General features: G+C 40.9%; 3 protein-coding genes across 6 annotated transcripts in view; 2 read left to right on the top strand and 1 right to left on the bottom strand.

Moving 5' to 3' along the window:
• The window catches only part of LOC308089140 (H-2 class II histocompatibility antigen, E-S beta chain-like), a gene marked incomplete at its 3' end in the record, with an annotated part of 6,828 nt that extends 3,229 nt beyond the window's left edge, over positions 1–3,599 (top strand). The window contains exons 4-5 of the mRNA XM_080433709.1: positions 2,432–2,645; positions 3,518–3,599. Coding sequence (XP_080289835.1) covers positions 2,432–2,645; positions 3,518–3,599 — 296 coding nt within the window. The remainder of the gene's footprint in view (positions 1–2,431; positions 2,646–3,517) is intronic.
• Positions 1–22,707, top strand: part of LOC308089138 (HLA class II histocompatibility antigen, DO beta chain-like) — a gene marked incomplete at its 3' end in the record, with an annotated part of 282,785 nt that overhangs the window by 82,078 nt on the left and 178,000 nt on the right. The gene's annotated exons all lie outside the window — the stretch shown is intronic.
• Positions 9,106–21,182, bottom strand: LOC308088154 (uncharacterized protein). Of its 4 annotated transcripts, XR_013933419.1 has the most exons (14): positions 21,067–21,182; positions 19,860–19,926; positions 19,292–19,363; positions 18,149–18,391; positions 18,004–18,033; positions 17,036–17,095; positions 16,473–16,505; positions 16,262–16,291; positions 14,005–14,059; positions 11,492–11,518; positions 11,242–11,303; positions 10,282–10,653; positions 9,919–10,029; positions 9,106–9,203 (listed from the first exon to the last, which is right to left on the bottom strand). XR_013933419.1 is itself a non-coding variant. In XM_080432530.1 (12 exons), the coding sequence occupies exons 2-12, from the start codon at positions 19,885–19,887 to the stop codon at positions 10,628–10,630; spliced, it is 666 nt and encodes a 221-aa protein (XP_080288656.1). In that variant the 5' UTR covers positions 19,888–19,926; positions 21,067–21,182; the 3' UTR covers positions 10,262–10,627. The 4 variants fall into 4 exon arrangements, 1 of the variants encoding a protein (XP_080288656.1); XR_013933420.1 differs by lacking the exon at positions 11,492–11,518; XR_013933421.1 differs by lacking the exon at positions 16,473–16,505.

Below are 22,707 nucleotides of genomic sequence, written 5' to 3'. Positions count from 1 at the left end.
GGGGTCCCTGGAACAAAATATTTTGCGATGGGGGTCCGCGGCCAAATACATATCTTGGGGGTCCTTGACATGAAAATGTTTGAGAACCACTGGTCTAAACAGTATAATATCAAACAAATAAATAATCTGTACATTAAAACTATCCAAACTATAGGATGCCAGGTCTACAATGAACCTGGCATCTGTCTACATAACAAAATATCTAAATTACATGTTAACCTTTACATAAGCCTGCAAGGTCATCAAGGCTAGGTCTAGTGCTACAGTCTGAGGTGGAGTCTGAAGAGGAGAGTCTTCAGATTACTATGGAAGATTAGGAGTGAGTCTGCAGTTCTGACTGCAATGGGGAATTTGTTCCACAGTTTGGGAGCCAGAATGGAGAAGAGTCTAGGACGTGTGGAGCATTGTCCAGGGTGTTTTAGAGAAGGGAGAAGAGTCTAGGATGTGTGGAGCGTTGTCCAGGGTGTTTTAGAGAAGGGAGAAGAGTCTAGGATGTGTGGAGCGTTGTCCAGGGTGTTTTAGAGAAGGGAGAAGAGTCTAGGACGTGTGGAGCGTTGTCCAGGGTGTTTTAGAGAAGGGAGAAGAGTCTAGGACGTGTGGAGCGTTGTCCAGGGTGGGTGTTTTAGAGAAGGGAGAAGAGTCTAGGATGTGTGGAGCGTTGTCCAGGGTGTTTTAGAGAAGGGAGAAGAGTCTGGGACGTGTGGAGCGTGGTCCAGGGTGTTTTAGAGAAGGGAGAAGAGTCTAGGATGTGTGTGTTTTAGAGAAGGGAGAAGAGTCTAGGATGTGTGTGTTTTAGAGAAGAGAGAAGAGTCTGGGACGTGTGGAGCGTTGTCCAGGGTGTTTTAGAGAAGGGAGAAGAGTCTAGGACGTGTGGAGCGTTGTCCAGGGTGTTTTAGAGAAGGGAGAAGAGTCTAGGACGTGTGGAGTGTTGTCCAGGGTGTTTTAGAGAAGGGAGAAGAGTCTAGGATGTGTGGAGCGTTGTCCAGGGTGTTTTAGAGAAGGGAGAAGAGTCTGGGACGTGTGGAGCGTGGTCCAGGGTGTTTTAGAGAAGGGAGAAGAGTCTAGGATGTGTGTGTTTTAGAGAAGAGAGAAGAGTCTGGGACGTGTGGAGCGTTGTCCAGGGTGTTTTAGAGAAGAGAGAAGAGTCTGGGACGTTTGGAGCGTTGTCCAGGGTGTTTTAGAGAAGGGAGAAGAGTCTGGGACGTTTGGAGCGTTGTCCAGGGTGTTTTAAAGAAGGGAGAAGAGTCTGGGACGTTTGGAGCGTTGTCCAGGGTGTTTTAGAGAAGGGAGAAGAGTCTAGGACGTGTGTGTTTTAAAGAAGGGAGAAGAGTCTGGGACGTTTGGAGCGTTGTCCAGGGTGTTTTAGAGAAGAGAGAAGAGTCTAGGACGTGTGTGTTTTAAAGAAGGGAGAAGAGTCTGGGACGTTTGGAGCGTTGTCCAGGGTGTTTTAGAGAAGGGAGAAGAGTCTGGGACGTTTGGAGCGTTGTCCAGGGTGTTTTAGAGAAGAGAGAAGAGTCTAGGACGTGTGTGTTTTAAAGAAGGGAGAAGAGTCTGGGACGTTTGGAGCGTTGTCCAGGGTGTTTTAGAGAAGGGAGAAGAGTCTAGGACGTGTGGAGTGTTGTCCAGGGTGTTTTAGAGAAGAGAGAAGAGTCAAGGACGTGTGGAGCGTTGTCCAGTGTGTTTTAGAGAAGGGAGAAGAGTCTAGGACGTGTGGAGTGTTGTCCAGGGTGTTTTAGAGAAGAGAGAAGAGTCAAGGACGTGTGGAGCGTTGTCCAGTGTGTTTTAGAGAAGGGAGAAGAGTCTAGGACGTGTGGAGTGTTGTCCAGGGTGTTTTAGAGAAGAGAGAAGAGTCAAGGACGTGTGGAGCGTTGTCCAGTGTGTTTTAGAGAAGAGAGAAGAGTCTAGGACGTGTGGAGCGTTGTCCAGGGTGTTTCAGAGAAGGGAGAAGAGTCAAGGACATGTGGAGCGTTGTCCAGGGTGTTTTAGAGAAGAGAGAAGAGTCTAGGAAGTGTAATAGTCTGAAGAGGAGAGTCTTCAGATTACTGTGGAAGATTGGGAGTGAGTCTGCAGTTCTAACTGCAAAGAGGAGTTTGTTCCACAGTTTGGGAGCCAGAATGGAGAAGAGTCTAGGACGTGTGGAGCGTTGTCCAGGGTGTTTTAGAGAAGGGAGAAGAGTCTAGGAAGTGTGGAGGGTGAGGGGTTGTAGGGTTGGATCAGGTTTGGGAGCCAATGGAGGGAGAGGAGAACGGGGGAGAGCCGGGAAACGTGAACATTTTGGCTGGTTGAAGACCAAGTGTGTTGCAGCTTTCTGGATCATTTGGATCTCATTTGGATGATGTACAATATAATAATAATAATAATAATAATAATAATAATAATAATAATAATAATAATAATAATAATAATAATAATCATCATCTTCTTTTTCCAGTGGAGCCCAAAGTGACACTGAAGTCAGAGACTCCCCCTCGTCGTGGTGAACACACTCACATGCTGAGGTGCAGCAGCTACGACTTCTATCCTAAAGTGATCCTGGTGACCTGGTGGATAGGTCAAGAACCTTTGACCTCTGGTCTCTCCTATGCCGATCTGTCTGATGGAGACTGGTACTACCAGTACCACTCCTACCTGGAGTACACACCCAGGTACACACCTAACAGACACCTATACATAGAAATACACACCTAATAGACACCTATACATATATTCTTTACAAATAAAACGAGTGTTACTCACTTGCTGAAAATGGCCCATTAATTGGTAGGCTAATATTAAGTCACACACACACACACACACACACACACACACACACACACACACACACACACACACACTCGATTCCTCCTCCCGAGTCCCGTGTTTATCACCAGTCTACTCCAGACACAACCACGCAGCAAGCTCGTCGTCGTGCAAGCATGACGAACGCACACAGAGACCCGCGAGCGAGTGTGCTATACATGAATACACACACAGGAATACGCTATAACGTGCATATCTCGTTACTAAGTTTCTTCTGCCTCTTGCCTTCCTATTTTTTGGGGAGGGAATAGTGGAATACACAATAAACACTAGAGCGGAGGAGAGCCCAGCGGGGCATTCACGCTCCTACACAAAAATAGTCAAACAATTTTTTTTCTCCAAAAAACTAAATAGCAACAAAGATCAACCGATCAATGTGTCGAATCGCGGGGCGTTTCAGCGTGTAGATCGGCTACTTTCGCAATCTGTCCTAATGTTAGTGCTAATTAACAGCTGCTCACTCACTGCCAGACCGGGCGGGGAGGAGGGGCCGCTTCAGCTCTGAGCAGATCCACATGGACACACATTCAACTTGAGGACACACGCACGTTATTTTAGGCGCAGAAAATATCAGTATAAGCTTATCGTATTGCCTATAACGGTCTAATGCTATGGTGCCTAATTGTAGTGTGTGTGTGTGTGTGTGTGTGTGTGTGTGTGTGTGTGTGTGTGTGTGTGTGTGTGTGTGTGTGTGTGTGTGTGTGTGTGTGTGTTACAGATCAGGAGAGAAGATCACATGCATGGTGGAACATCCCAGCCTGACCGCGCCTATCAAGATGGACTGGGGTCAGTTACAGTAATCTACTGTATTCTACTGTATTCTACTGTAATCTACTGTATTCTACTGTATTCTACTGTAATCTACTGTATTCTACTGCATTCTACTGCACTCCAGGCGCGTATCGTCATTGGGGCCAACGAGGCCATGGCCCGGTCTGTAAACCCAGCTTGTGCCTGTGTAGGGGCAAGATCCAGGGGGAAAAATAAAAATCAACATTAGCAGCCTCTCACCCTATTCTGTTGTAGCTGACCACAGAAAGTTGCCTTTGTTTTCAAATGGGGCTCATTTGCATTCGGCCGAATTGTTAATGAGTGGCCATTCAAAAACAGTTTAGCCGTCAAACCGGTTCTGGCCCGGTCAACGTTAGACTCCACCAAACGCCACTGCTGCACTCTATTGTATTCTACTGCACTCTACTGTATTCACATTCTACTGTATTCTACTGTAATCTACTGTAATGTGTTACACTACACTCTGTTTTAAGGGTTCAAGGATTCTTCTCTTTTTGTAACTGAAGGAACATTTGTTTTGTAGAAAGGAAACACAGCAATCTAATTAAAAACAAGACACAATAATAATACAGACACCAGAAATAAAAATCAATACAAATACATTAAAACATCCTAAAAAAGTTACCATTCTAATAAGAAGGTCATGACAGGAGCATCACCTACTTAAAGTGTCTTGTCTAGATGATGAGGTACATCATCTTTATTTACTAATGGCTGCAGGTACAAAGACATTTATAGAAATTATAGAATTTCCACATCAGGGACAGAAGCTGCTGGAGTGAAGGGGCTGAAAGTGACTGTAAAGTATGAGAACAGTCCTGAGAGATATATATTTATATATATTTAAAGCGAACATTTGTAACTGTCAAATGTCTCAACAAATGTCTCTGTTTCAAAAATAGCAGATCTATATAGTATAAAATAATTTAAAAAATAAAAAAATAGCAGATCTGCTATTTTTGAAAAGCCTAAGTATAAAATAATAGTTATAGCTCAAATCTAAAATGACACAGATGATTCCATGTCAGAGTCAGTGAAGAACAAGGTGTTTTAATCTACTGTAATAATATAATTCATATAATATTTGTATTATCAGATGACTCCATGCCAGAGTCAGTGAAGAACAAGGTGGCCATGGGAGCATCAGGTCTGGTTCTGGGTCTGGTCTTGTTCCTGTCTGGATTCATCTACTTCCAGTGGAAGAAACGAGGTGATTAACATGTTTAATTAACATGTTTGATGAACATGTTTAATTAACATGTTTAATTAATAAATCTACTAACAGTGGAAGAAATGAGGTCAGGTCAACAGAGGATCACATGACATGTGGAACCCTCACAGAAATGCAAACAAACAAACATGTAAAGCCACAACCTAAATTGGTTTATATTGGTTTAGAACCTTAACCGGTTTAGACCAGTTTAGACGACCTTGTTAGAGGTCAAAGTGTGTTCTATGTTGTCACATTTAGTCTTAAATAAGAGTCAAATGTTCAAATTAGTTCTGATGCGATCCTGATGACTAAACCCTAATGTTGTTGTGTTATTGTGTTGTGTTATTGTGTGTACATTTATGCATTTTATGGAAAAATGCACACAATACAGTACATAGGATTTATTTGTGTTTAACTGTCTCTCTTCTTCTTCTATCAGGTCGTATTCTGGTGCCGACAACCAATGATGAGAATCTTTAGACTCCTCCCACACACCCAGGTTCACTTCCTCTTTCTTTTTACTAAACTTTTTTAGATATACATTTATACAGTTTTAATGTATAAAAGTGTATAAAACTATAAAACATACACAAAACAACATGCTTGTGTAAGAAGTGAAACAATCCTGGTAAACCATCCCGGTCGTGTGAATTCACATCATCATGTGTCTTCTGCTTAATTTCTTATAATAATGAATCTAATAATAACATTTAATAATCAAATGATTTGTTGTATCAGACAACACTGATGTCAATGTGGTCAGATGGGGGGGGGGCAGTGGCGTAACTGAGGGGTAGCAAGTGATGCGGTGCGGGGGGGCCACCAGCAGGGGGGGGGGGGCGAAATTTTTGTTGTTTCACAACGTGAAACTCCCGCGGGGAGGCCCCGCGATTCTGTGTTACGCCACTGGGGGGGGGGGGGGGGGGGGGGGTCCTCTTGGTGAACCGTGTAGTTCGGACCATTCATCATCAATCAAATATAAACACGTTTTACATGACGAAGGAGTTTAGATCCCATAGCCTGAGAGGACGTTCAGGTGACTCAGTCAGGAAGTGAAGAGACGACACAATGCAGGCAAACTCTGAACCAATCATTTGAACACAACATTTCAGTGAACTGTACCAATGATTCAGTACATTGAACACAACATTTCAGTGAACTGTACCAATGATTCAGTACATTGAACACAACATTTCAGTGAACTGTACCCAATGATTCAATACATTGAACACAACATTTCAGTGAACTGTACCAATGATTCAGTACATTGAACACAACATTTCAGTGAACTGTACCCAATGATTCAGTACATTGAACACAACATTTCAGTGAACTGAACCCAATGATTCAGTTAGTTGAAAACACTGATCATTCCATCACTAACAGGATCAAAGACAGAACCTTGTGCTCCAAAGGAGAGTGTTCTACCAACTGAGCTGCCCTTCCTACTAAGATACACTATTGACTAAGTATTGGTCAAATGTTGTTTGAATGGACTGAGTTGTTTCTACTTTGATGGTTACTGTAGTTGCAGTGAAGGTGCTGGGAGATTAGGTTTTTAAGTAGTTTACTAATAACTTGTTAATAATCTTTTCACTATTTATAGCATAGTTTTAAATCATTAAATCATTAACCGACTGTTTAACATGAATAATGTTATGAATAACACATCATTTATTTAAACTAATAATTTATGAATGATTAATTTACTATTATAAGAGAAGGTTATTCTAAAGTGTTAACATGTTCACACAGTTAATACATTCTGATTCTTATTGGTCTATTGTCTTTTCACAGAACACCTGGGTGTGAGAGGAAGAAATACATGCGTGTCCAATCAGCTTTTAAATAGTCGTAACAGCAGCACAATGATGACATCATCAACCTTTTAGGGTTAAGGTTAGGTTTAGGCATAGTTTTTGTGAATTTAAAGGTTAGTGTTAAGGTTAAGGTTAGGTTTATAGGCATAGTTTCTGTGAGTTTATGGTTAGGGTTAAGGTTAGGTTTAGGCATAGTGTTTGTGAAGTTAAAGGTTGGGGTTAGTGTTAGGTTTAGGCATATTTTTGTGAGGTTAAAGGGGTTTGGGTTAAGTGTGGGTTTAGGCATAGTGCTTGTGAGGTTAAAGGTCAGGGTTTAGGAGCCACCTGGGCGACACACCAAAGGAAATGGGAGTCCCAATTAGTGTGGGCGGTTCATCAAATGACTTTGTATAGTTTCTGTCGTCAGAAAACACAAACATAATATTTCAGTTCTAAACTATATTGAAACATTAAATACATGATCACACACATAATCAGAGTTCTTCATAACATTAATATTAATATCCATTTGAATGGAAGTCAGTCAGCCATGTTTGTGAAAAAAGGTTTTATTATTTTATAATTGACCATAAGTCATTTATTATGTAATAATATATAATGTGTGATAATTCGTGTGTTAAGATCATTATGACATCACTGTTTCCCTGTGATGGGTGGACCTGATCCTCTAGGCTGGTCTGAGGTGATGGGTGGACCTAGACCCTCTAGGGTGGTCCGAGGTGATGGGTATACCCGGGTCCACCCAAATTAGACAATGGTGGTCCGCCACAGTCTATGAAATTAATGGGAAACACTGATGACATGCAATAATTTATATTAAGTAATGATTTATATGTAATGATTTATATGTAATCACTAATCACGAGCAGGGGAGCAGATCTCATTACTACTTAGGAGGGAACCACAAACAAGGAATCTTCTCATCAATAATATCACCAACATAGAGCTAATGCTAGGATTCTAAACTAACTAATAATGGTCACAATGATTACAGTTTGTCTGACATCTGACAAACACAACACCAAATCCATGTTCAATGCATGAAACAAACTATAATGTTATGATGTAAATAATCCATTATAGGTTGACGTCACATGACTTAATAACAAACACATTAACATGGCTCCATGTTTAACTGCAGGACTTACAAACATTGATACTTTCACATTAATTCACATCATTTGAGATTTGATTTAATTTGATTTTGGTAAAAGATATACGAGCAAAATCACAAAACTTAAACCTAGGATAACACATTAAAGCGTAATGAAACACTTGTTTCCAATGTGGTCCTGCAGCATAACTAAAGTAAATAGTCCAATAAATGTATTTGAATTGCCATGAGGTTTTAATTATTCATTTTAATTATGTTAATTAGGAGAATGAGCGCTCTGCGTTATGACAGTGACACGATGAGTTAACAACAATAACAGAAAGGTTGTGCAAACTTTACTAAAATAAAGAACAAAATATGTCTATTTCAGACAGTTTAGATATTCCTTGGTCAGTATTATTTATCTTTCCGTTTTTCAGCTCCACTGTTGTGTTTCTATCCGTTCATATTGGCTGAACTTCACTCATTAAACTAGTTAACAGCTCTGTGGACAAGTGATGAAGATGATGATGATGAAGCTTATGGATTCATTCATTTGGCAGTTGTTGATGATCAGGACACACGGGTAGCAAAAACAAAACCTTCACAAAGTATTGTGTTTACTGTATGTGAGAATGATTTCAAAAGTGGAATCAGCTTATATTATATATAGATTTTAAATGATGTCATTTATTTAAAGATACTTTATTGGAGGAACATGTCAGACATGTCCCCTCCTTCCCCCCTGGGATCTGCACCCCTGATCATGAATGGTTTGAAGTTCAGATGTTCGATTTTGGCTTTAATTTGCTTGGTTTGAATGGAATGTCACAATATCAATAAAGTTTTATGTTGAAAGAATTGTCCTCTTAATCCATGACGTACGCTGCATCTCTAGTAAAGGCTTGATACTTGGTTGCGTGTGGTGTCACGCACCGAATGGCAGATCTACAAGCTCACAACGTGTCGCAGCACGATGTGCTGTGAGCTTGTAGATCGGCTATTTTCACTACTTCTTAAGTTCTTAAACATTTATTTTGAATTTATGGAATATCTTACATTTTCGGCATTCATTTATGTAATGTCAGAATGTGTTTTTAATTCATGAGAATGTTTTTTTATAATTTAAAACAAAATGTAGGAAATAAAAAAAAATAAAGGTGATATTTTACTCGCGACCCCAAAACATTTACCCATGACCAACAAATGGGTCCCGACCCCACTGTTTGGGAACCACAGACATAAATGATATGCATACACGTGTGCATATAATTATGTGTATATATATAATAATCCCAAAGACCATCCTTTGTATGACAGAGATGCTGTTCAAATCAATGCTTACAGAATCAATACAATTGTCAGGGATTAATAATAATACATTTTATTTGTATTGCACTTTACATTTAAACAAACCTCAAAGTGCTACAGTGCAGAATAAAAACATGTGCATAGAACAATCTAAAAAAGGAGGGTCTTAAAAAAACTATTAAAAAAATCACACCCAGTGTGAAATGAGCGGTGTATATCACAGTGATGGAAGTTCACTTTTTTTTTTAAGTGCGTGGTGCTATTTATAGGTTATGAATTTCATCATGCGTCTCGCTAGCCAATCACAGTACTGAGCAAAGGGTCTGAATACTTATCAGCCAATCACAGTACAGGTTATGGATTTCATCATGCGTCTCGCTAGCCAATCACAGTACTGAGCAAAGGGTCTGAATACTTATCAGCCAATCACAGTACAGGTTATGGATTTCATCATGCGTCTCGCTAGCCAATCACAGTACTGAGCAAAGGGTCTGAATACTTATCAGCCAATCACAGTACAGGTTATGAATTTCATCATGCGTCTCGCTAGCCAATCACAGTACTGAGCAAAGGGTCTGAATACTTATCAGCCAATCACAGTACAGGTTATGGATTTCATCATGCGTCTCGCTAGCCAATCACAGTACTGAGCAAAGGGTCTGAATACTTATCAGCCAATCACAGTACAGGTTATGAATTTCATCATGCGTCTCGCTAGCCAATCACAGTACTGAGCAAAGGGTCTGAATACTTATCAGCCAATCACAGTACAGGTTATGGATTTCATCATGCGTCTCGCTAGCCAATCACAATACTGAGCAAAGGGTATGAATACTTATCAGCCAATCACAGTACAGCGACCCCAACCCCACTTATAGGAGCGGCTACACCGCTCAAAAACAAGAAAGAAAACCTAGGGGTTCTGCGTCCTCCCGCCGGGGGCTCCTCACTGACAGGTGAGTCAGTAGCTGTGGCTCATATGAGAAATATCACTGATCTACCTAACGGTGAGGAGCTCTTCCTCAGCAGGGACTGACTCTACGGTGAGGAGCTCTTCCTCAGCAGGGACTGACTCTACGGTGAGGAGCTCTTCCTCAGCAGGGACTGACTCTACGGTGAGGAGCTCTTCCTCAGCAGGGACTGACTCTACGGTGAGGAGCTCTTCCTCAGCAGGGACTGACTCTACGGTGAGGAGCTCTTCCTCAGCAGGGACTGACTCTACGGTGAGGAGCTCTTCCTCAGCAGGGACTGACTCTACAGTGAGGAGCTCTTCCTCAGCAGGGACTGACTCTGTATGAATCAGTACAGTGAGGAGCTCTTCCTCAGCAGGGACTGACTCTGTATGAATCAGCAGTTTGTCAGAAACTGGGGCTTATTTTTAATGATCATGTATTTACAGTAGGGACGCACAGTAGGACTGACGTTATCATTTCATTTCTTTGTTATAACTATTAACCACTTTAATGCTGGCACTAATCAAAACATATTCTTAAAAACAAATAGCAGATCTACAAGCTAACACGTGTTACTTGATGACGTGGGTTTGTAGATCAGCTATTGAAAGAATGTATTAAAAGAAAGCATCCATCGCATCATCAGTTAGTCAAAGCCATCATTGCCGGGCTCTGTGAAGATAAGAAAGACATAAAATATATATGAGGAAATAGATTGAATATCCAAAGTATATCTAAAATGTATTGAAAATATTCATCCAAAATGTAAAGTCAAAATAAATGTACAGAGAACATCAGAACTGACATTCACGTGTGAATTAATGTCTAGAGAGCTAAAGACCACACCCCAACCTGAGACGTCAGTTATTTTTATTAGTTTTTGTTAAGCAGGTTTGTTTAAGTTGTGATTTTGAAAAGAATATATATATTTTTTAACTTTTTATTTCATTTCACAGGAGAAAAAGAACAGGTACAGGACATTACACAGAACATCGGATATGTTTGTTTTATACAATCAATGATCACATCTTCTGTTCTTTTATTTTTAGTTACTAAACAGATGAAATTATTACATCGCCTGCCATTTCCTCTCATCATTTTTGAAACTTTGATTGATTGAATACTTTATTAATGTTTGTAAACAGTACAGAGGTACGATGATTGCTAAAATGATAACACAAAAATCCCTAGGGTATCGTTTCCATTATGGTCCTGTGTATTCAATTCATCAAGACATTTAAAGACATCAACTTGACTAACCTTTCTCCACATGCACCTGATCCGCTCTCACAATGAGCTCCTTTGAGGCACCGCTGGTATCACTGCAACACATATTTGTATCATATTTACCACAGAGATGTGATTTAGTCATTTCATCTCACATTTCATCTAATATCAGAGACAATCATGTCTCTGACAATCAGAGACATAGACAGTAAAACACTTTCATATCTGGCTTCATAAATGTTTGAAACCAATTTTTTTAAAGGAATCTATACAGGTAACTTACTTTGTTGGCGCTCTAATCTGGTCTCTCCTGGAATGGAAAGGGACAACATTTAACATTTCAAGATAAAAGCTTTGGCTTTACTGGCTTACAGAGAGACTTGAATTTACATTTTGAAACAGTAGTGGGAGAAATATGTGAAAAAGTTGTTCACTTCCGGCAGAAAGTGTGAAATTTTGCACCTAGGGGTATTTTTGGGCGCTGAATTCAAAAATTGCCGGATCCAAGAAGTCAGACCAAAGCGTCTGACTTATTAATTAGATAATTAGCATATTTGCTGCAAATATGCTAATTATCTAATTAATTATGCACAATACAAAAATGTACATGGCAGAAATGGATTCTATGGGAAAAAACACATAAGAATCAACTGAGAAAAGTTTGGTACACCCTTTTATCGAATTGTTATATATATCATTATGCCAATTGATTCCTCCCCACACAGTGTGTTGTCACTGCTGTTGTATTCTACTGACTCACCTGCCAGTGAGGAGCCCCCACCGGGAGGACGTTACATTTATTTCTCATTAACTTGTTTATTTAATCTGTCCTACTCTGTTCTTCTTGGAAGCATTGTCCTGAACAGAAACACAAAGTTCTGTGCATGGTAGATTAGCCGCAAAACATTAGCATTTTCCAGCACACCGTTTTTTTACACATGCATTTGATCAGCTCTCGACACCCTTTAGACGCCACCTCTGCCATCGCCGTCCAAAATGGACACCAGCCATCGTCCTAACTTTTCACCCATCCCCAATCTGCAGGTGAAGGAATCTCTGGGTTGGCAATTTGGGACTGTCCCCAGATGTGACCAGCTTGAAATACTGCTCTCTTCACATGACGAAGTGCCTCCTTTGTGGGTGGAATATTTTCCACTTTGCGATTTCCATGAGCAAATAGCTGCTTGCGTGCCTCGTTCACTTTCTTCCCCCGCTGGTAGGCGTGCCAGGCATGTAGCAACATTCGCGAATCAGCCTCTTCATGTGTATGTACATGGTTGAAGTTGAGAAACATCAGAAGGGGGGCTTCTTCATAGGTTGTGAGAAGTGTTTTCCCATCTGGAACAACCATTGTTTCTAGAGCAGCAGAATAATGTCTTTTTGTTGGAATCTACTCGAAGGAAGCTACTCCAGTTTCGTGGCACGGATGTCTGTTCAGTCACATGGAGTGGTATGCCGATGCCACGACCAAGCCTGGTTCCTTCCTTACGTGTCCCACACCACATCAACACGCATCACAGACTCCTCATTCAACTTTCGTGCAATGTACGGAAGGAACTGTTTGTGTGTTGCAAGGAACGTCTACGGTACGTACGGTACGGTACGGTACAGTACAGTACAGTACAGTACAGTACAGTACAGTACGGTAGAGTACAGTACAGTAGAGTACAGTACAGTACAGTACAGACCGTACAGTACAGTACAGTACCGTACCGTACAGTACCGTACAGTACAGTACAGTACAGTACAGTACAGTACAGTACAGTACAGTACAGTACAGTACAGTACAGTACAGTACAGTACGAACTGCGCATGCGTCGCATGTGCCCGTGTGTGTGCGCTGGCGCGCACGAGACGACTCGCGCTAAACGTTGCGTGTGTGTGTGTGTGTGTTTGCGACGGGACCCGGGGGGTTCCGCGACGGGGGGGTGTGTGGGGGGTTGCCCGTGGGGGGGGGGTGACCGCGGGGGGTGCCGCGGGGGGACCCGCGGGGGGACCGCGCTACAGGACGTGCAATAACCTTCACCGGGTATGGTCTAGTTCTCAGTAATTACAACAATTCCGCCATCACCTTTCACAATAGCGTTCTGCTGTTCATGCATCTGATCGTGTGCCAAAGCAGAGAACTTGTGCAATGACAAAGTTCCCCTTGACAAATTCACGATGGGTATCTGGGGAATCATTTGGAAGTTCCTGATGGTCCGTTACATGCACTGTCAACCATCTAATATGCTATTTTTGAAGAATGAGTTTTGCTACAAAAATATTAAATAAGTGTGAACCCAGTAATATGATCTCATGTGAAAGAATACCCCTGAAAACATAGGTAGAGACACCAACATCATGAGGCTCAGATGAAGCACTTTGGAGTAACACTGGTTTCAATCATATTTGCCATAAAAACAGACCGTAATCTGCTAAATTAATCTACAGAAACTGAAAATGTCAAAGTATTGCTGCATTACAATTTGGATTTCATCAAAACAAACTTGTTTCACATTCAAAAGTGATGAGGTGTCAAAGATTGGAATACAAAACCTAATTGAACCAAAAACGTTGGCGGCCATCTTTAATTCTCATTTTACGACCAGATCCCATGGGAAAAGTGCTTGGATCCGGCAAAATTTGAAATCGGCATACTTCAAACATGCCATATGCAAATTTTCACACTTTCTGCCGGAAGTGAACAACTGAGCCTTTTTTTGTTACATATTTCCCTCACTACAGTGATCACTATGAATGTGGAACCACAAAAGTTACATAGCTCTTTGTCACCAAAATGTACTTAAAACACACCTTTTACAACAGAAGAAGAAGAGCAGTGCTCCACCTGTTATCAGCAGCAGACAAACTAAAACAACCAGAGAAGAAAAGGTCAGATACTTGAGGAATGACAATCAGATTCACACTTCACAAACACTTCCATTCCCTGAGCACATTATGCACCAACAAAGGGATAAGTGCAGGCACGTGCACACATAGATAGGAGGCTTGAACCCCTGCCCTTTTACCCGTCTGTAAAAAGGGCCCTTATGTTCTCTCCAGACCATGGATGCAGCATTTACTAAATGGTGAAGGAAATGTAAATGTCTCCTTTCCATGTCGTACCTGAAGGCAGCATTCAAGAGTATTGTCTTTACTGAACTCTCAGGAACTTGAATACAGCGTTTCATATTGAAAGAATTGTCCTCTTAATGCATGCTGTATGCTGCATCTCTAAAGGTTTGATTATACTTAAGTTGAGTGCGGCGTCAGGCACTGAAAATAGTCGGTCTATAAGCACAAAACGCGTCCCAGCACAACGTGTTGTGTGCTTGTAGATCGGTTAATTTTACAAAATTGCGCTTTTAGGAATTTCTGCCCCTCCAACATTCTCTGCACGGCCCTGGACAGCTGGTTACTCACCACACACACACACACACACACACACACACACACACACACACACACACACACACACACACACACACACACACACACACACACACACACACACACACACACACACACACACACACACACACACACACACACACACACACACACACACACACACACACACACACACACACACACACTATGGGAATAATATCAAGATAAAAAGTTGGGTGGAAAACATGAGGGGAATCTGGGATAGATTGTAAAGTATTTAAAATACTGGCAGGCAAGGCAAGGCAGTTTTATTTGTAAAGCACATTTCAACCAGGCAATTAATTCAATGTGCTTTACACAGAACATCAAGGAAACACAATTAAACTGCAAGGACACAAAGAGAAAGCTGTAAACGTGGGTTGCAGCAGTGTAACTAGAAGATAAATAATTACAATAAGAATCTATTAGGTTATATAAAACTACAGATCTTGTACAAAATGTGACTTTTTTATTTTGTTATCAATCATTCTATAAGAATTGTATTATTGTATTACTATTTTATATGTTTGTTTTTCCATGCACATAAAGCAACTTCATTTGTATTATTTTGGGTAAGGGTTACTTTTGAACTTCTCCTCAGGGTTCAATGAAGTGAATGTATTCTAATGCACACAGAAGCACTGACCACCAAGCATGATGCACTGTCTACGACACAGTAAGCATGATGCACTGTCTACGACACAGTAAGCATGATGCACTGTCTACGACACAGTAAGCATGATGCACTGTCTACGACACAGTAGTTGCACCTCACCTCATTCTGTTAATGTCAGAAAGTCCAGCCTTCCAGCCCTGACAGACAGAGACAGACAGCTGAGAAGCAGACAGCTGTGAAGCACAGAAAAGCCGTACAGTAGAGACGAGAGCAGAAGCAGATTGAGTTAATTAGTAGCAGGAGGCAGAATCTTGCTTTCTACATATTTTGTAAAGACATAGACAATGTTAATTTCGTCGACTAAAAGACATAGACAGTGTTAATTTCGTCGACTAAAAGACATAGACAGTGTTAATTTCGTCGACTAAAAGACAGACATTGTTAATTTTGTCGACTAAAAGACAGACAGTGTTAATTTCGTCGACTAAAAGACAGACAGTGTTAATTTTGTCGCCTAAAAGACAGACAGTGTTTATTTCGTCGACTAAAACTATGACGAAAGATGTTCGTCGACTTCCTTTTTTCACTGACAAAAACTAAATTAAAAACTAAGCTAAGCTAACTAAAACTATGATAAAATATATTGACAATTTTGTTAACAAATAAAAACAAGAATGTTAGGGAGGGAAGTGGAGAAGAGATCCAGTAGAACTAAGACAAGTCATTTTATGCTTGGTTGTGTGTGAGTGTTTCAGAATACCTAAATAAAATGTTGTCGACTAAATCAACTGTAGATTTGGTCGACTAAAATCTTATGGTATTTAGTCGACTAAAACTAAAACATTCCAGAAGACTAACATATGACTAAAACTGAATTGAATTTTATTAAAAAGACTGACTAAAACAAACAAGAAAAAGTGCTGCCAAAATTAACACTGGACATAGACGTCACCAAAGAACAGCTGAACTGAGGAAGCTAACCCGAGGAGGAGCAGACAGAAGAGTTTATGGTTTAATGAAACTCACCACTGATGATTAAGCCCGGGAACTGACGGCCTGTAAAAAAAACATTAAGAAAAAAGAGATTTGATTGAGTACCATTGATCAGTTTTTCCAACCTATTATGTAAGAGAGAAAGAAAGAGAATGCAGGGTGTGTGTGTGTGTGTGTGTGTGTGTGTGTGTGTGTGTGTGTGTGTGTGTGTGTGTGTGTTACTTATTTACACAAAGATTCTCACCATCATGTGTGGTAGTAGTGGTGGAGTTTCTCTCTAGTGACATAAAAAGAGCCGTTATGAAAACTGAATCAACAGATCAATAATCTATTCGGCAGACTGATGGGTCTATTGATACACATCAATAAAGAATCAACAGATCAATAATGTGATCAACAGACCGATGGGTGTATTAATACACATCAATAAAGAATCAACAGATCAATAATGTGATCAACAGACTGATGAGTGTATTAATACACATCAATAAAGAATCAACAGATCAATAATGTGATCAACAGACTGATGGGTGTATTGATACACATTAATAAAGAATCAACAGATCAATAATGTGATCAACAGACTGATGGGTGTATTGATACACATTAATAAAGAATCAACAGATCAATAATGTGATCAACAGACTGATGGGTGTATTGATACACATCAATAAAGAATCAACAGATCAATAATGTGATCAGCAGACTGATGGGTGTATTGATACACATCAATAAAGAATCAACAGATCAATAATGTGATCAGCAGACTGATGGGTGTATTGATACACATTAATAAGGAAACCTCACCACTGGGTGGAGGTGGAGCGTAGCTGCTTCCATTGGCTGGAGGTGTAGAGTAGCTTCTACCTAAGAAAGGGTTTAGATATTAGAATGAATTCAAAGTGTCCGTAGCATGAGGTCCTCTCGTTCAGCTCTACTAGTTCCTAAGTCTAGGCTGGTGACCAAGGGTGAGTCTAGGGGCCTCTGCCATCAGGCCTAGACTCTGGAACAGCCTCCCATTGGACCTCAAGCTAGCTAGCTCTATAACCATTTTTTAAAGCCTTTTTAGCGCCGTAACGGCAGGAAATTGGTGCTGTGCATCTATTCTCATTGATACTGTTATTGAGTGTTGCCGTCTTGTCATCCTATTTTTTCAAATTGTTTATGATTTATTGTTTGATTTGACATTGTTCAGCACTTTGTAACTTTTTTTAAAAAGGTGCTATGTAGAAACTGATAATAGGCTGGTTGTTTAGAACCGGACTCAAGAGCCATTGTGACGCCTAGCTGGGTTGTACGGCCAGCTAATCCTGCTTGTATTGATGCTGGTTACTCTAGAGAGAGTTAAGATGATCTTCGAGCGTCGCTGAGGACACTGCATTAACCAGGGCATCCAGGGTCCTTTATACTGCTGGCTGTGCCCCCTGATGTCACTACGGTAGTGTCAGGCATATCCATATATGGAGTGGGCTGTGTCCGTTATGCCCAAATCTGGGACTATGATGTCAGTCCTGGATGTTTCGGTTATCTCCACATATGGAGTTTCCAGGAGGGATTTTCTGATGTCAAAGTTAGGTATGTTAGGAATCTCCCTTTCTATTCTATGCTGTCAGACTTCGTAGGTCGATCGTCTCCATTTATGGGGATCTCCATATATAGGCTAGTGCTGGCAAGTATGCCCTGAACGTTCGCAACATGCTATATAAAAATAAAAAGTGTATTTTTATTATTATTCCACTTCTTGGTCACAATTTTCAACAAAATCAACTACTTACTTATGTCACTGAACACTGCCAAGACATCCACTGAAATAAACACAATAGTAATAAGTTAATTGTAATGCACATTTTATTAAATCAATTAAAAAAACAACAACAAAGGAATAAAGAAAGGGATGAGTCAAAACCAAAAAGTGGATACCTGTGCTTTCTGTCTGAATGTATTCATCTCCCTCCATGTCACATCTAGCCTTCTCATCCAGAAACAGATAAAGTCGTCCGCTGAGCTGACAGACATCTCCAGGGGTTGGTTGTTGTGGACAGTCTGGGATGTGAGCTGGTCGTCTGAAGGTGAAGTCATTAGAACAATGTATGGCCGTCACTCCATCAGCACAGCCTGGCTCCTCACAGAAGAACGCCATCACCACGCCCCCGTTCACTGCACCTGAAACATCACCGTACGTTATAGAGGAGGAAGTACAGCATTCAAGGGGTACTTGACGGACGGACCGAAATATTGTGAAAATCACTGCTATTTTCACAATTGCTTATCAGGGTGAGGGGTCCCAAGTTCAAATATGATTATTTTAGGGGGTCGCGGCGTGAAAAGGTTAAGAACCACTGACATAGACCAGGCCTAGGGCATGTCAACACAGAAATGCGTTACTCAACTACCGTTCATTGGTGATACACTTAACCACTTAAACTCTATATACTTAGGTGACCGGCGTCCCCCAAGGCTCTATAACTGGTCCACTCCTTTTGTCCCTCTACACCAAAGCTCTTCACCGAAAATAGCCAATCTACAAACGGGTCTTACCGATCGGCTATTTTTACAAAATGTTCCCCCCCAGAATAGTAGCCTTGTGTGGCCAGACAACTATTCCATAAATCTCCGAAAGCTATATAGAGTCTAGAACTACGCCGTTTTCAGCGAGCCGCGTGGTCGGTGCGGGCGAGGAGGAAGCCGGGGAAATCCGGGGATTGTTAAAATGCGACCTAGTCGGCGGCTAAGCCGACGGCCGACCATTCGGGGCGTGTCCGCCCCCGGCCTTCAGTGAAAAACAAACCCTGGGCCGTGGTGGACTTATTTTTTTCCAACGGCGTCCGCGGTAAAGAAGGAGCCTTCGTGTGTCTCAAAGCGAGCGCTTCTTTTTCGATCTAACTGGTTTCTCAAACGTACTGTAACACTACAACCTTGTATATCTACATCAACACACCTCACACTTTATGAAAAATACAAAAGAAGGAAACATCATGGCGATTGGTTACTGTAATATGTAAGTATAAAAGTTGAAGTAAGTCATAAAAAGCCACATGACACCTTTGTAGATGGAAGACGTACTTTGGTTCGCTCCGGTTGGAAGGCTGTGTGAGGTGTGTGTGATCACAGAGAACACACACAGGAGAAGCACACCTGGTAAACAACACAGTAAGAATGTTAAGACTTTTCTACCATGGTCAACATAAACACTGAGGACATATATAATATATAATATATAATATATAATATATAATATATATAATGATATCATACATCTAGTAGTGCATAGATATTATTGTATTGTTTCTTAAAGTGTGCTCCAGTGACCATCTGGGTTACTTGAGGGGGTTCCAAATGGTCCCTTACATGCCTTTAACTCTGAGAGTGTACAAATGGAACCAAATGGACCCTTACAGGTCTGTAACTCTGAGAGTGTACACATGGAACAACATTACCAAATGGACCCTTACACAGGGTGTATTAGAACCACTGGTATTATAATTGTATATCAGACAGTAAGTCCACATCTGACAGTGGGATAAAAACAGTTCTGGAAACGGCCCCAAATGTGATGGAACCTGATTCCTGGTTCCTCCGGTTCTGGATCCCAAACCTATAGTTTACATTGGACATGGAGAGGAAAACGTACCTGGAGCCATGATGACCACTGACCACATCTTCTTCCTGTTGTGCCTTCCAGATACTTTGAGCACTTCCTGTTGAAGACAGACTCGTTAAATGATGGATATTCAAATACTATAGAAAAAACTGGGTACAATCTGACTTTCTAATAAACAATAAATATGGTCTGAAAATATTTTTGAGCCAGGGACCGTCATACTAGATTTGTGTCCAAAAATATTCAAACTTATCACTTTTTTCCAAGATTTTCTCTTGAAAATAGCAGATTTACAAGCCCACACGTTCTGAGCTTGTAGATGGGCTATTTTCATATAGCCAATGTATGTTTAAAGTGCTCATGTGGCCTACAGTGGATTCTTGTGGGCTTGTTTTCATAGATCTCATTGCTTATTTCTCTCGCAAAATCTGGCAACATTGAATTGGCTGTCCCAGAGTGTGGGCTGTCCCTAGAACATGTTATTGTATTTGGCCAATGGGAAAATAGCACAAAAAATCTAACATCACGTCACCAGACTTTCCAAAAAAGTGTAGTCCTATACAATGTTGTGATTGGTTGAGATGGTCTATAGCCCCGCCTTCATAACGCTGACTTCTGAATCCAGCGGCCCAGCAGTCACAGCAAAACTCGTGTAGTCAGTAACCTGCCAAAAGTACCTATTTACTATTTAGTGCTCCCATCCGGCCTATAACCCGCCTACTATCCAGTTCGTATCCGGCAATTTAAACTCACACATACATGCATCTTGAAAGAGCATTTCCGTATCCGCTTTGGACCGGATATGCAAACTGCAAAGTGAACCGATCCCATTGAAACTAAACACAAACCCTAAAAGCATACGCACAGGCCTTCTTGTTCTTCTTCTTCTGTCACTTCTTCTCGTTCATTTCGTTTCATTTATAATTTGTGAAAACCTTGCAGTATGAATGTTTTTGAGCAAAATGTTCTGTCAAGAACGGGAAGTAACCTATAATGGGCGTATATTCATTGGCTTTTGCACAGACACACACCTCTACACCTAAATGACTAAATTAATGAATGTCAGCGGTTGGTTAAAGTTATTATAATCATGTCAAATGGTTAAATTGGCGTCTAGCTCTGTGTAGACTGGTTACTGATGAGCCTCCTCAGCCCGTCCAGTGGACACTAGAACTACACAGCGGAAAAACACAAACAAATCAACAAACCACTGACTTATTCATCAGTTCTACTTTACCGTGAATGAAGACTGTTAACAGAGAGGTGTTTGGATACGTCCCGTCCGTTCTTTATGGAGGTCGTGGTCGTGGAGTGGAGCTATTCTGTTGAATCTGTTCTTCTCACACTGTCTCGCGGGAGGAAACGTTCTCACATGGACCTGGTCGGAGTCAGGACGGGGCGGGACCAAAACAAGCCGGTGTTGCCAGGTCATGAGAGAAACAAGCTGCCAGGCAGTGTTGATTTCATCGACTAAAAACTATGAGGAAAAATGTTCGTCGACTACCTTTTTTCACACTGACGAAAACTAAATAAAAACTAAGCTACGGTGACTAAAACTAATGTTAAAAATGTCGTCAACAAATAAAAAACAGACTAAAATCTTAGTGAGGAACTAGTGGAGAAGAGATCCAGTAGAACTAAAAGACAGTCATTTTATGTTTGGTTGCGCTCAGATGTTGCGCTCTGAAAATAGCAGATCTAAGCTCACAGAGCTTGTAGATCACTCAGCATGCAACTAAGTGTAAAATCAGACATTACGACGTCCGCGGGCAAATAGGCAGTGTTGTGTTCTAGTTTTTTTTTGAAGGTATACTATGATTATTCCCTGCCTCCCACACGCACGGCATGTGCGCGTCTATAATTAATTAAATGTAAAAAAATTGCGCGTGTGTGGCCCACAAAAATATTTAATGTGAAAAATTTCCGCGCGCTACACGCAATATGCTTTGTACTGATTTTTCTTTTGTACTGATTTTTAGCAGCAATAATAAAGAAATACAAATAACTGAAGAAAAAAATGCATGTGCAAAAGAAAATGGCCCATATGTACACTCTGAAAAGTGCCCTAGCATAAATGGCTTATAAACATCATCAAATTACGCATACTTGTGCATAGTGTTTTAACCCACAAGCTTGATGGAATACTAAAACATGCCCATAACTTTCCAAACTTTTCTTCCTATAGGTTTCTTTGGTGTGCATGGCTTCCTTACTTGTGTGACATACGCGAATACTAATGAAGCACTCTAATCACTGCCTGATTAGAGTACTTCATTAGTATTCGCGTCGTTGTTAATGTGTGAATACCGTCGCAGCCATTACTTATCACCTCAAGGACAATAGCTTCACACATGATAAGCCATCAACTCAGAGTTAGCCCACACATTCTTGCTGCCCCCAGCCTTGGGCAGTTAGCGTATCAGAGCGTATCAGCGTGTGAGATATGAAGGTGTACGGTGGCGACGAAAAAAAATCTCAAGGTATACGTCGTACACAGCATCTGACGGTAGAACACACCACTGCAAATAGGCTACATGTTAATTTGGGGGTCTTTGGCATGACAATGTTTGAGAACCACTGCTTTGAATTAGGAGAATAAGCAACTACACAACCCCCCGCAACTACGAGCCCAAAGTCGCTTATAATAAGCAGACGTGGCAACACTGTCAGCCTGGTGACGCGAAGTAACATCCGGTTAATGTTGATAAATGGCCAAGGACTCTTTAAAAAGGTTGAACATTTGAGGCGAGAAATAGGCAATGATACAACAACAACAACAACAACAACAACAACAACAACAACAGAATCTAATTTTATATTTCAATGTTTGATCATCTGCCTCTGCGAGGCATTAGATCCATAGAGTTATTAGATCTGA

The sequence above is a fragment of the Gymnoscopelus braueri genome (genome assembly GCF_963280865.1).
Source record: "Gymnoscopelus braueri genome assembly, chromosome: 7".
Classification (NCBI taxonomy): Eukaryota; Metazoa; Chordata; class Actinopteri; order Myctophiformes; family Myctophidae; genus Gymnoscopelus; species Gymnoscopelus braueri.
Note: the sequence above shows the minus strand (reverse complement) of the source record. Positions and strands in the feature narration are given on the sequence as shown.